Raw genomic sequence first — 15,310 nt, forward strand, 5'->3', positions numbered from 1 at the left:
CCTATGGGTTTGCAGCCAAAGGAGATTTCTTTGTTCCATGAGGCTAATTATTTTGTTAGAAAAGAACTCATTAAGTGGGAAATAATTTTACTGTGCAGCTTCATTCTTTATATATTAGTGGTTACACTACAGATAATATGTATTTGAAACAAATGGCACAAAGAAAAATTCCAAACAGAATTGTTTTTCCTCTGGGACGGCCTTCTCACAAAGATTTGTGAAGCTCTTTTTTGCGCAGCTGTCAGGCATTCCCAGATGGCTTTTCACAATAAAATTCTACCTATCTCTTCCACTGATCACTAAATGAGACATATGCTGTTGTTATAGTGAGCAAAATGGTGAGACTTGAGCTTGTTGTAAAGGTATATTTGTGTCCGTGGAGGCCTGCTAGTATTTTATGTATATGCATCCTAAGTTGGTTACCAAATGTACTCATGTATGCAACTTGTTTTGCAACAGGAAATGAGCAGGCTGTGACAGGAAAATTAAATTTCTGCCGACTTAAATTCAACATAAAATATTCAGAATACACATTATGTATGTACTTGTCATTATTATATGAAGAGCTTTTTTAAGTTTTTAAGAAGGGATGAAAATTTTTTTAATACCAATTCTTTTATATTTTATTACTGATTTCAAGTCTACTAATGTTAGAGTGGAAAATTTTCATCACTTCTTCTGTTTTAAGTCACTGATAATGTGACCTGGTTTAATATACTAAAAGGTATCATCATGTTGTTTAATGTTTTCTAAGTTCCTTGCTTATGTTTATTCTTTTACAAAATTTGGCATAATCTCTTAATATTTAAACTAGATGACCAGGAATAGATTTGCCTTCTTGGTTATTTTACATGTTAGAGTAATAGAATCATTCTATCACCAGCAATTATTCTTTATTGAATTCAACAGGCAAGTTATTAGGGGATAGCAAAGAAGCAAAAATACAGTCTGCACCTTTAAGGCCCTTACTGATTCCTGAGAGAGATGAGAGGACACAACTAGTTGGATGATACCAGTCAGAATGTGAGTCCTGTGTGAGGCTGAAAGGTCTGGGGAAGCACAGAAGAGGAAGGGAGCCCTGTGGGAGGAGGGCGGGCTGCCACTGGTCTAATCCTGAAAAGATAGGCCGGGGTTAGGGACAAGCAGAGGCAAGGAGGAGGAGGCACCAACGTGCAGGACTCATCTTGTTTTGCTGTAATGTAGAATATGTGAAGGAAAGAAGTGAAGTAAACACAGTTTGTGGCCAGAGAGCAGTAGGTCTCTGAATGATAAGGAGTTTAACTTGAAAGGGTTTGGGAGCCTGTGAAGCTTTTTAAAAGGAAGAACATAAATATGAATTTGGTGTTAGTCAAAGGACCACTGACTATTTCAAGCATTTTTAGTCTAAATTTGTCATTCAGCACAAGAGCATGATGCTGTCCTATTCAGAAGTATGTTCAGTGTGTTTCTCATTAGGAATTCCAGGTTGATAAACCACTTACATGTTTTCATCTGGTCCCCACGTTATTAACAAAAGAGTGACTGGGGCAGCAAGTACAATTTGTACCTAGAACAGAATTTCTGTCCATGAGAAATTAATTGGCCTGCCTAGAGATCAACCTCATTTAAGTTCCTGGCCTCATTAGCTCTGTAGTCAACCAACAGAGCTAGAATCTAAATGGAAATTGCCATCTGTCCAGATAAAGATTAAAAAGGTAAAAAGAACATACACATTTTCCAGCATAGAATAATTGTTGGCTCCATTACATAGTTTCTTTTCAGAAAAATCATTTGAAATTTCATTCCTTTTACCAGTAGATCTTAAGTCTAAGAATATAGTCTGGAAAATAACTTATAGGTGTGTAAGTTTGTAAGGTAAAAATGAAAATGTTGTTGACATTTTGATCTAATAGATCCATAGATCTTGTTTACATCATAATCATTACTGGTCAATGAAATTATTAGTTTTAAATGACTTTTATTAAATATAAAACTTAGCTAATCTAAAAATTTTCTCTATTTTTTTTATATTCAAACATTAATTATTTACTAACTGTCAAGTATTAAGTTTAGGTACTTTGGCTCATTTAATCCTTTTAACAGCTTTGCAAGATATGTGTTGTTAGCTCTCTCTTCACAGACGAGGATATCACATTGCATCTCATCTGGCAGGAACAGAGCTGGGTTTTTTAAGCTTGTGCTTCAAAGCCTAGCTCTTAACCAGTCCCCCATATGCTAAGCATACGTGCATGATACTGAATGCACCAAGTAGCTTAGAGTTAAATGGAGTCTATATTAAATTTAACTATTCTAGTTTTTATCACTAATCAAAGTGAAACAACCTTTTACATAATCCTATTAGCTATGATAGTCTTTTATACATTTTAAGACCCTGTCAGACTAGTTATAATAGAATGAACTGAGTATTGCTTCTTTAGTGCTGGGAGTACTAGTTCCCAAGCTGAATCTCCTAGTCAGTTTTTCATTTAATAAAACAAAAAACAATGTAGGCTGGGTGTGGTGGCTCACACCGGTAATTCCAGCACTTTGGGAGGCCAGCGCAGGAAGATCACTCAAGCCTAGGAGTTCAAGACCAGCCAGGTCATAGCGAGGCCTCGTCTCTACAAAAATATATATATATGTAAATGGCAGTACATCGTTTTGCCTGATTCCCCCATATAAACTCTTTATGTACCATTTGTGACATTCTTAAAAATCTTAAGTATAGTTATTGGCTAAAATTTAGATTTTACAAATTGTTTCATTTAAGCGTTCCATAATCACATATAGTAGCTGTTTGATGTGGCCCCTGAAGCTAGGTTCAAAACCACCCTGAACTACATTATTATTAGCCGTTTCCAGATTTACCAGTGGTTTACAGTGATATATCAGTATGATAAAAGTCAGTACCTAAAATGTCTGAAGAAAACTGCTAAACTGCTTGTCACCATATTTTCACTTTTAAATAAAATTTATTCCCCCCCACCATATTCATGTTTTTAAGCCTTATACCCTAGCAGAGGGGAGAGGGAGTTTTTATAAGCACAAATATTTCGTAGAGTTAAAATTCAGGATATTAGAAAGTGTCAAAAAAAAAAAAAAAGAAGGAATAAGACCTACTATTTGATAGCACAGTAGGGTGACTATTGCCAATAATAACTTAACTGTATATTTTAAAATAAAAAATGTAATTGGATTATTTGTAACTCAAAGGATAAATACTTGAGAGGAGGATAAAAAGACAAAATGTCAACACTTCTGGATTATCTAACAGCTGTTTGGATCAAACAAAGATTAAAAATAAAATCTTCATTAATAAAAATTCATACTTTAAGAAAATTTTTTTAACTTAATAATTCTTTTCAGTTCCAAGATCCCATTCAGGAGACCACATTAAATTTAGTCATCTTGTCTTCTTAGGCTCCTTCTGGCTCTGACAGTTTCTCAAACGTTTTTGTTTTTGATGACCATGACAATTTTTTGAGACATGGTGATCAGATATTTTGTAGACTGTCCCTCAGTTGCAAATTGAGTACTTTGTAATATTTTGGATATCAGTCCTTTATCAGGTATGTTCTACAAAGATTTTCTCCCAGTTTCTGCCTTGTCTTTCCTTTTAAAAATTTTAAAGTTTTTGTGTATTTTTTGCTTTTATTATTATTTTTAATTGACACACAATTGTGTATATTTATAGGGCACAGTGTGATTTTTGATACATGTACACAGTGTGTAATAAATCAAGGTGATCAGCACATCCATCTCAAACACCATTTTTTTGTGTTGGGGACATTCAAAATCCCCTCTTTTGCTATTTGAACATATACAGTAAATTGTTATACTGTCCATACAGTGCTATAGAATACTAGAACTTATTCTTCCTATCTAGCTGTAATTTTGTATCTGTTAACTTTGGCTACTGCCCACCTCCCCAGCAGCCTCTAGTAAGCACTATTCTACCCTCTACTTCCCTGGGATCAATGTGTTTAGCTTCCACATATGGGTGAAAACATACAGTATTTATCTTTCTGTGCCTGGGTTATTTCACTTAACATACCTTCCTCGAGGCTCATCCGTGTTGCTGCAAATGATGGTACTTAAATCTTTTTTTACAGCTGAATAGTATTCCATCATTTATATGTAACACATTTTCTTTATCCATTCATCTATTGATGGATGCTTAGGTTGAATTCATGTCTTGGCTATTGTGTATAGAGCTGCAATGAACATGGGAGTGCAGATAACGCTTCCAGATACTGATTTCCTTTCCCTGGGCTGTATTCCCCATAGTAGTGGGACTGCTGGTCATATGGTAGTTCTACTTTTGATTTTTTAAGGAACTTCCATACTGTTTTCCATAATGGCTATACTAATTTAAATTTCCACCAACAGCGTATGAGAACTCCCCTTTCTCTGCATCCTTGCCAGAATTTGTTGTTTTTGGTCTTTTCGGTAATAGCTATTTTTTTATTATTACTTTTGGGGGTAAGGGGGTACAAGTGCTTGTTTGTTGTTTGGCTGTATTGCATATTGGAAGAGATTGGGCTTGTAGTGTACCCAATACCCAAATAGTGAACGTCGTACCCAATAGGTAGTTTTTCAGTCTTTGTCCCTTCCCACCCTTCCCCCTTTTTGGAGTCCCTAGTGCCTGTTATTTCCATCTGGCAATAGCTATTCTAACTAGGGTGAGATGTTATCTCATTGTGGTTTTGATTTGTATTTCCCTTATAATTAGTGATGTTGAAGATTTTTCCATATACCCGTTGGCCATTCATGTACCTTCTTTTGAGAGATGTCTATTCGGTTCATTTGCCCATTTTTTAATAGGATTTTTTTTTAATTTTTATTTTTTGCTGTTGAATTGTTTGGGTTCCTTGTATAAGAATTTCTTGGGAATTTTAATTAGTGGGGCCCTTATGAAAAACAGTATGGAGGTTCCTCTGAAACAAAACAAAAGGAAAATAGAACTCCATATGGCCAGCAGTCCTATACTAGGGATATATTCAAAGGAAAGGATATTAATCCCTTGTGGGATGAGTCGTTTGCAGGTATTTTCTCCCGTTTTGCTGGTTGTCTTTTCAGTCTTGATTTTTTTTTTTTCCAGGCAGAAGCTTTTTAGTTTGATGTAATCTAGTTTGTCTATTTTTGCTTTTGTCACTTGTGTCTTTGAAGTCTTCTCCATAAAGTCTTTATCCAAACCAATGTTCTGAAATGTTTCCCGTATGTTTTCTTCTAGTAGTTTCATGGTTTCAGCTCTTACATTTAAGTCTTTAATCCATTATGAGGTGATTTTTTTCTAGGGTGAAAGTTAGGGGTCTAGTTTCATTCTTCTGCATATGGATATTCACTTAACCCAGCATCGTTTATTGATGAGACCATGTATTTCCCAATGAATGTTCTTTGTGCCTTTGTCAAAAACTGATTGGCTATAAATATGTGGATTTATTTTTGGGTTTTCTGGGTTCTCTGTTCTGTTCTAGCATGTCTGTTTTTATGCTAGCATCATGCTGTTTTGGTTACTATAGCTTTTTGTAGTATATTTTGGAGTCAGACAATCTGATGCTTCCAGCTTTGTTATTTTTGCTCAGGATTACTCTGGCTATTCAGGGTCTTGTGTGATTCCATATGAGTTTTAGAATTTTTTTTTTTTCCTATTTCTGTGAGGAATGTCATTGGTGTTTTGATAGGGATTGCATTTAATCTGTAGATCACTTTTGGCAGTATGATCATTTTCACAATATTCTTCTAATGCTTGAACATGGGGATGTCTTTTCATTTTTGTGTCTTCTTCAACTTCTTTCATAAGTGTTTTATAGTTTGTCATGTAGAGATCTTTCATCCCCTTGGTCTCGAACTCTTAGGCTCAAGGGATCCTCCTGCCTCAGCCTCCCAAAGTGCTGAGATTACAGGTGTGAGTCACCGCACCTGGCTATTTCCTTCCCTTGGTTAAATTTATTCTTAAGTATTGTAATTTTTTGTAACTATTGTAAATGGGGCCGCTTTCTTGATTTCTTGCCCCCTGCAATTTCATCGTTGGTGTATAGAAATGCTACTGATTTTTGTATGTTGATTTTGTATCCTGCAACTTTACTGAATTTATTTATCAAGTTCTAAAAGTTTTTTTGCTGGCACTTTTAGAGTTTTCTCTACATAAGATCATGTTATCTGCAAACGGGCATTTCAACTTCCTCCTTTCCTATTTGGATATCTTTATTTCTTTCTTGTGCCTAATTGCTCTCTCTAGGACTTCCAAAAACAGGCAAACATTTGCATCACAGTAAACCTGTAAGTGTCAGTTGAAATTTGAGGAGTTTGTCTCAAACCTAAATGCTATGAAAGCTGGTTTAGAAAGTCATATGAAAAGCTAGTACGTAAATGAAGGAATTATATTGTAGCCGTTTAAATGAACCCAAGACTGGAAGGCCGCAGAGCCAACTTGTTCCTCCCTTCCCCGCTGGATCACTGTTACTTCCTGGCTTGGGAATCGTTTCTTGCTGAGCTTTCCCTCATCTGTGTTAGATGCCACTCCTTTGAGTTCCTACGGCACCTCACTCTGTCATGCTCTGTTGCTATTGAAATATGTCTCCCCTCTCCTGTAAGCTCCTTGAGCTCCAGGACTGTCTTTTTCATCTTTGTATCCCAGTGGCTGCCATATATATATCAGTGAATAATAGATAACTAGTTATGAGGCTCTGAGTTCTCAAATGTTTGACCTCAAAAGCTTTTCTTTCATATGAGAAAACAACTAATCCTTGCCCCTACAATCTCAGTGTACTTAGCATCCTATCAACTGGAAATCAGTGTAATATGAGAGGGATTCAGTTTGGATTCCTGACTGCCCTTCACTGGCCGTGTGGCCCTTCACTAGCTTGCTTGGGCAAGGCACTGTATTTGTTTTTCTAGGCTTTAGTCTTGAATCTTTTCAGTGAAAGGTTTGAGTGGGTGATCTTCATGTTCCAATAAAGCTGCAAGGCTCTGTGGCCTAGCAGCAGAGTGGAGCGGTGAAAGACTAGTCACCTGACAGGCAGAGCGAAGTCACTTCCTCACCCAACCACTGAGTAGCCTGGTAACCCATGCTTACCAGGTATTTGTGCATATCTACTGTGCCTTGAAGATTTGTGTATGTGATGTGCTGGAGGCAAAACAAATGCTAACATAATTTAGAAACACAGATATTAAGTTAGTTAAGTATAGGTATAATTAGGTTAGGTTAGGTATAATATATGTTAATTATATTTTGTCATATTCTTATTATGTGAAAATTGGTTATTCACATGTGGTATATGGGATCATTAGGATAGAGCATTACATTAATCAAGATAATGTTTCTCCATGTCTTTGTCTTCGTGGTTAATAAGTATTTAGGAAAGTTATTTCTTGATAATGCTTGAAATGTCAAAAAAGATAATTTGAATTATGTTTTAATGTTGGCCAGTATGTTTTCTTTTGCGTCAAGAAAGTTTAATAAAAAGTACTTAAAAATGCAAAACAATCTCAACAATGTAAACTTTTACCTTTTTGATACTTTCTGTATTCATCATGATCAAGGATTCTGACTTTCGAAGTTTGTTTATTTTTATATACTTTCAGCTCATTTAGAGGCGAGTTTTGAGGAGGTAGAGAACAACCTGCTGCATCTGGAAGACTTATGTGGGCAGTGTGAATTAGAAAGATGCAAACATATGCAATCCCAGCAACTGGAGAATTACAAGAAAAATAAGAGGTGAGTTTGAAAACTTTGCCACCATATTCATTTTCAGTCTCTAAGTTTTCCATATTACTTTACATGCTACTCTTTAGAAGTCCCGGCAGATAAAAGACAAAGGTTTCAACATAAAACTGATAAACAAGCTTTCCAAAACTTTTTTTAAAAACCATTATCTGTTGCCATCTTTTGGAGATGAGTTATAAAAAGCTCAGGAGAGGGTAAAACATGAATCTCAAATATAAAGATGAAGGAGTGGAGCACAGGGCAAAGTTTTCCAGAAAAATAGGAGCCCTGAGCTAGTTTTCTCCAAGTGGCAAATGACTGGGTTGCTCTTTTCTTTTCTTGCTCTTCTCCTCCATTACTAGAGCAGAAGGGAAGGAACCTGAGCTCAGGCTGTGGAAAGGGGCTGGAGGGCTTCGAATCTCAGCTCAGTCACACACTACTTGTGGGACCTTAGGCAAATTATGTTATCTCTCTTAGCCTCAGTGTCACTGGTTTATGATGGGGATAATGATGTACCCCTATCATAGAGTTATGAGGATTAAATGAATTAATTGTTACCTAATTCAGTTAGTGCTTTGTAAATATTAGTTATAATAATAGCTATTATCACTAGGCCAACCTGAACTGGAGATGGAAAAGGAGTCTAAGGGTAATAACCTGCTAGACTAGCTCTGGCATCCCAAGTCCTACAGTGGCATCTCAGAGATGGAAGGTACAGGGTCGGTATTTCTGAAGGCTGTGGGGAGTCAATCTCAGAGGGCATGAGACATACTGTTGTCTGTACTGGGCACCTCCAGAACAGAAGCTGGAGGTGGGCTTTGCTAGTTGGGAGGAGGCAGAAGTCATGGGATTGGGTCTGGCTGTGGCCCAAGAGCAGATTTGGTGGGAGAGGGAGATGGATAGGTTGGACAGAGTACACTCTTGGTGTTAGGAGTGCTGATAAGGGGGTTGTTCTGGGTCTAGAATGTGACAATAACAGGAGTGGGTTGCTATCATGGACAGGAGGAGCTGGTCACTAATATACCACTCCCCCCACCCCCAAGGAAGCTAATACATAGGTGAGGTGGATTGTTGTATTGATGTTAAAGTCTTCTAGAATGAGGCCAAGGGATGAGACAGAAATGAATAGAAATGAGTATTTTAGAACACAAGTTCTCAGTCAGGGTCATATATACTTAGAGATGGGCACTAAATATTAATGAGCCATAAAAATCTCCTGGGGAGAGTATTTAAAATGGAGTTTCCTGGGCTCCGTCCTTGGGGAGTCCATTCTAAAGTTAATTCCAGTGGAGAAAGTTGAAATGACACCTTATTCCATAAGCCTCTAGAACGGTTTAAATTTAGAATAGTTTTAAACACACCTTCTAGGTGGTTCTGATATGGGTGGCCTGTGGACCATACTTTGAGAGACTGCCGGGCAGAGATGGGAGATGGGTTGTGTGGAGGCTGTAAATGTAAGAGCTTCAGAAGAGTTCCAGGGAGGCCATGGAACAGATTATTTGCAAAAGGTTGTACGTATGTGAATTTTCCAGAGGTGCTTTCTATACATTTCATTTGTCCCACAAAGATTGTAGGAGGGCATATGGCAGCATAAACAATGGAGTTGTTGGCCAGGCGCAGTGGCTCACGCCTGTAACCCCAGCACTTTGGGAGACTGAGGCGTACGGATCACGAGGTCAGGAGATCAAGACCATCCTGGCTGACACAGTGAAATCCCGTCTCTACTGAAGTTACAAAAAATTAGCCGGATGTGGTGGCGGGCGCCTGTAGTCCCAGCTACTCGGGAGGCTGAGGCAGGAGCATGGCGTGAACCCGGTGGGCAGAGCTTGCAGTGAGCCACGATTGCATCACTGCACTCCAGCCAGGGCGACAGAGCAAGACTCCATCTCAAAAAAAAAAAAAAAAAAAGAATGGAGTTCTTGTCAGAGAAGGGAGTTTTTTTGTGTTTTTTTTTTTTGTGGTAGAGTTTCACTGTTGTTGCCCAGGTTGGAGTGCAATGGCGTGATCTCGGCTCACTGCAACCTCTGCTTACTGGGTTCAAGCATTTCTTCTGTCTTCCGAGTAGCTGGGATTACAGGTGCACACCACCATGCCCAGCTAATTTTTGTATTTTTAGTAGACATGGGGTTTCACCACGTTGGCCAGGCTGGTTTCAAACCTCTGACCTCTGGTGATCCATTAGCCTCAGCCTCCCAAAGTGCTGGGATTACAGGCGTGAGCCACCACGCCCGGCCTGGAGAAGGGACTTTTGAATGAGTGGGTGCACCTTGTGACCCAGGGCATTTCCAGTCTGATATGTGGGCGTGGGAAAAGAGGAACTTTGCTTAAGAGGAAGGTAGCAGAGGTAGAAATGCTCAGGCTAGTCTTCATTGTTAAATGAAAAGTTAGAGAGACATTCTGTTGTAAAGAAGTTAGGCATGGAAATATGTTTGTAATACAACAAGAGTTTCAAGGAACATGGTAGGAAGGCTTAGAATTTTGAGAGGAAATTTTTGCAGGAGGTTGGACAGCTTGGGTACAGGTCATGTGACCCTAGAAGGTGGTTTTCTTGTCTGTGAAGTGGGGATAATAACAATACAGTACGCTATAAGGTTTTAGGGAATCAGTAAAGTGCTTGGAATAGTGCTTGGCACCAGCTAAGTGCTCTGTCAGTGGCTGCAAGTTCTGACTAACTTGTATTATTAACTCGTGTAGCTATAAAGAGATGGGTATTCTATATATTTAAATAGCCCATTGCTTTTTAGCTACATAATACAAGAATTATATGACTATTGTAATTTTTCTATCAAGATGTGTTGAAATTTAATTGTTGGAAACCTAGTAATACCTTAAGATATTGCGGATTCTGTTCCAGTCCACTGCATTCTGCAGTAAAGCTAATTACATGATTTTTTTGCTTTCCTAGTGCATATAAAAGTTATGTTTATACTATACTGTATGTAGTCTATTAAATGTGCACTAGCATTGTGTCTTAAAAAACAATGTACATACCTTAATTAAAAATACCTTATTGCTAATGATCATCAGCCTTCAGTGAGTTGTAGTCTTTTTGATAGTGGAGGGTCTTGCCTCTATGGTAATGGCTGCTGATTTATCAGGTGGTGGTTGCTGAAGGTTAAGATGGCTGTAGCAATATCTTAGTTAAAATAGCTTAACAGTGAAGTTTGCTACATCGATGGACTCTTTCTTCCAGGAAAGATTTCTCTGTAGCATGTGTTGCTGTTTGACAGCATTTCACCCATAGTAGAATTACTTCCAACATTGGAATCAATCCTCTCAAACATTACTGCTGCTTTATCAACTAGTTTATGTAACATTCTATGTCCTTTCTTGTCATTTCAACAATGTTCACAGCATCTTCACCAGGAGTAGATTTCTTCTCAAGAAACCACTTCCTTTGCTCATCCATAGGAAGTAACTCCTCATCTGTTTAAGTTGGATCACGAGATTGCAGTAATTCAAGCATATCTTCAGGCTTCGCTTCTAATTCTAGTTCTCTTGCTATTGCTACCACATCTGTAGTTACTTCCTTCACAGAAATCTTGAACCTCTCAAAGTCATCCATGAGGGTTGGAATCCACTTCTTCAAAATTATTGCTAATGTTTGATATTTTGACCTCCTACCATTAATTATGAACGTTCTTAATGCCATCTGGAATGGTTAACGCTTTCCAGAGGTTTTCAGTTGACCTAGATCCATTGAAGGAATCATTATCTACAGCTGCTATAGCCTTACAAAATGTATTTCTTAAATAATAAGACTTGAAAGTTGAAATGACTCCTTATTCCACAGGCTGCAGAATCAATGTTGTGTTCATAACAATGAAACAACATTGATCTATTTGTTCATCTCCGTGAGGGCTCTTGGGTGACCAGGTGCATTGTCAATGAGCAATATTATTTGGAAAGGATTTTTTTTTTTTTCTGAGCAGTAGGTCTGAACAGTAGGCTTAAAATATTCAGTAAACTATGCCACAAACAGATGTGCTTTCATCCAGGCTTTGTTATTGCATTTATACAGCATAGGAAGAGAAGATTTAGCGTAATTCTATGAATTTTCAGGATGCCTCCCAAGATTTTCAGAGTAGTAAATGAGGCACTGGCTTCAGCTTAAAGTCACCATTAGTCCTTAACAAGAGAATGAGACTGTCCTTTGAAGTTTTGAAGCCAGGCATGGACTTCCCCTCTCTAGCTATGAAAGTCTAGCTATGAAGAAGATGGCATCTTCTTCCAATAAAAGTCTGTTTTGTCTCTTGACAATCTGCTGTTTAGCGTAGCCACCTTCATCAGTTATCGTAGCTAGGTCTTCTGGATAAGCTGCTGCAGCTTTTACATCAGCACTTCCGGCTTCACCCTGCACTTTGTTGTTATGGAGATGACTTCTTACTTTAAATTTCATGAACCAACCTTTGCTAGCATCAAACTTTTCTTCTCCAGCTTTCTCACCTCTTTTAGCTTTCATAGAACTGAAGAGATTTGGAACCTTGCTCTGGATTAGGTTTTAACTTAAGGAAGGGAATGTTGTGGCTGGTTTAATCTTCTGTCCAGACCACTCAGACTTTCTCCATATATGGTGGGTTTGTTTTCTTACCGTTCATGTGTTCACTGGAGTAGCATTTTTAATTTCCTTTAAGAACCTTTCCTTGGCATTCACAACCTAGCTAACCATTTTGTGCAAAAGGCCTAGCTTTTGGCCTGTCTTGACTTTCGACATGCCTTCCTCAGTAAGCTTGATTATTTCTAGCTTTTGATTTCAAGTGAGAGATGTGAGACTCTTTCTTTCACTTGAATAATTAGAGGCCATTGTAGGGTTATTATTAATAATTGGCCTAATTTCAATATGTTTTGTCTCAGGGAATAGAGAGGTCCAAGGAGAGGGAGAGAAATTGGAGAATGGCTTGTCAGGGGAGCAGTCAGAACACATACAACATTTATGGGGCTTGGGGCACCCCAAAACAATGACAGCATTAATATCAAAGATCACGGATCGCCATAATACATAAAACAATGAAAAAGTTTGGAATATTGTGAGGATTCCCAAGATGTGACACAGAGACATAAAGTGAGCACATGCTGTTAGAAAAATGGCACTGGTTTGTGTAACACAGCGTTGCCACAAACCTTCAATTTATTTAGAAAATGCAGTATCTGATAAGTGCAATAAAATGAGGTATGCCCACCCTTTAATACATAAAATTGAATTTCAGGTTTTAACAAGTTAAGATGATTAGACAGAAAAGCAGGCAATAAGATTTGGAGCTATGAAATTTTATTTGCTTTTTTTCCACCCTCACCCAGTGACTTAGATATATTTTAATCAGTGCATTATAATTTATGTGCTATAAAATGATGCCTGGGCATGGTGACTGATGCTTGTAATCCCAGCACTTTGGGAGGCTGAGGTGGGAGGATTGCTTGAGCCCAGGAGTCCAAGACCAGCCTGCACAACGTAGACCCCATCTCTACAAAAAAAAAAAAAATTAAAAATTAGCTGGGCATGGTGGTACATGCCTGTAGTCCCAGTACTCTGGAGGATTGCTTGAGCCCAGGAGGTCTAGTCTGCAGTAAGCCATGATCATGCTGCTGCAGTCCAGCCTGGGTGACAGAGCAAGACCCTATTTCAAAATAAATAAATAAAATAAAAATAAATTTAAAAATAAAGTAACAAAAATTTAGGGTTGGGAAAAAAAGCATCACTTTAAAAACCAAAATCTACTGAGTCTTAGTGTGTTTTATATAATTGAAATGGCAGCATATTTGTCTTTTTGGAGGTAGAATTATGTAGTACAAATAGCATTCTTCTTAGAGTTAAAAGACCCAGGACCTGGCTTCGTTGGTAACGAACTCTGTGCTCTTGGACAGGCCATTCAGTTTCCTTTACACCTTATTCTGTTGTAAAGCTTTGCTTAGTCTGGAACTTTCTTGACTAGCATTTTAAAAACTTCTTTAAAAATTGCATCTTTTAAATAAACTTAGATGTGATAAACAGATTTGTTGATAATGCCTGTTGCTCTGAAATATGTAAGAAAAAGTAGTGTGCCAATTGAGAACTACCAGCTTATAATCAGTAGCTTGAAATCTATAAATAATGGTAAATATTTCATACTCTGATAGGCCAAATTTTCTAAAATTATAAAATTATTTTCTATTTCTCAAGGATACCATGAGAGGGATTAATGTAGAATGTCATAATAGTTTTTAAACCTAAGAGTTTCAGTGAAAAGTTTCAAGGGTGAGAAATTTAAAGTAGTACTTTAACTTTTCAAGATTTAATTTTTAAAAAATTATGTAGACATTTCTTAATACTTATAGCATCTTCATAAAATAGATGTTAATAAATGCTAATTTTGCATCTAATTGTCTCATAAGACATTAGACTTGTGATTTAAAGGCATATTTTAATCCTGATATCATTACTGATTCAATTCAAAGTTATTAAGAGAAATACAATTTGTTTGGATTATTGTGAAAAGTCCTTGAAGATCTCAGCTTGAATTTCTTCTCTGCCACTTGTTACCTGTTTGACCTTTTGCAAATGACCTATCCTCAGCTTTCTTATCTGTAAAATAGAGATAATGATAATTTCTGGCAAGGTTATTGAATATGAGACAGTTTTCTTCTTAAAGGGCCAAATAAGAACCAGTTTATTTAGCTCTCAGAATCACATGTAACTTAGTTCTAGTTAACTTGCTTCTCTAAACACAAATAGTGGAAGTACTGAATATGAAACATTGCTTAAATCTATTTATAAACTATAATGTTCCTGAAACTCTTAGCCTATTTCATTCAGCATACAAAAGGATGAATTATCTAATTAAAAGAAACCCTTTAGAAGTAATTTATTTAGTCTGATTATTTATATGGCTGATTAATAATTGGTCATAGTGTAAATAAATTTTTGGTTAAAAAACAGAGTTGAGCAGTTTCATTTGGCAAATATAGATTAACTAAAATATATTTTAAATAAATCATGCAGAACATTTGCTATTTAGAGATATTTCATTTACATTTTAAACTACTTCTTTGTTACTCTTACTCATTCCTGGGGTATCAGAACTGGAAATGTGATGAAGGCTAGTGTAATTACACCAGAATGGTTTGACTGATGCAGAACTTCCATTTAACACAATGGATTGAACAGTCATCTTTACTGAAAATCCACTAAAATGATAATAAAGAGCTTTTAAAGTTACAGTTCAAAAGAATAAGAAGAATGGAAAAGAAATAACACTAGATGAGAAATGACGTTAACTTTTACGAGATGGAAAGTAGATAAATAAGTGGTAACTGATAAGCAAAGCCAAGAAGGCTGACACCAAGCTAGGATGTGAGTGCCTGGAGAGGGGAACTCAGACAAGAAATATGTGCTGGTGTGTACCGCAGAATTCTAGAAGGGCTCAGGAATTGAAGGCACCAGGATCTTGAAAGAGAAGGTGTGTTGAAAGCAGATACGTGAAGTAAGATCCCTTGATCCTCCACTTAGCCAGGTGATCACCCCATCCCTAGCTCATCAGGCCACGTGGAATTGCACCTGAGGGTCTCCAGACTTGACTCTAACACATTCGAGGACAGGTAGAGGTACAACTGTATTGAAAACAGAGGAACTAAGTGAAAGCCTGCATG

General features: G+C 37.3%; 1 protein-coding gene and 1 long non-coding RNA gene across 8 annotated transcripts in view; one reads left to right on the top strand and one right to left on the bottom strand.

The window, feature by feature from the left end:
- Positions 1–15,310, top strand: part of LOC105482473 (dystrobrevin binding protein 1) — a 150,790-nt gene that overhangs the window by 45,370 nt on the left and 90,110 nt on the right. For all 4 annotated transcript variants that reach the window (XM_011742584.3, XM_011742587.3, XM_071097588.1 and 1 more), the window contains one exon: positions 7,567–7,699. In XM_011742584.3, coding sequence (XP_011740886.1) covers positions 7,567–7,699 — 133 coding nt within the window. The remainder of the gene's footprint in view (positions 1–7,566; positions 7,700–15,310) is intronic.
- The window catches only part of LOC105482471 (uncharacterized), a 38,416-nt gene continuing 36,124 nt past the window's right edge, over positions 13,019–15,310 (bottom strand). For 3 of the 4 annotated variants that reach the window (XR_987643.3, XR_011624016.1, XR_011624017.1), the window contains one exon: positions 13,019–13,149. This is a non-coding gene — a long non-coding RNA (uncharacterized lncRNA). Of the gene's footprint in view, positions 13,150–14,133; positions 14,247–15,310 lie in introns of those variants that run through there. The other variant, XR_987644.3, reaches the window with a different exon arrangement.

Source organism: Macaca nemestrina, chromosome 5 (genome assembly GCF_043159975.1).
Source record: "Macaca nemestrina isolate mMacNem1 chromosome 5, mMacNem.hap1, whole genome shotgun sequence".
NCBI classification, from domain to species: domain Eukaryota; kingdom Metazoa; phylum Chordata; class Mammalia; order Primates; family Cercopithecidae; genus Macaca; species Macaca nemestrina.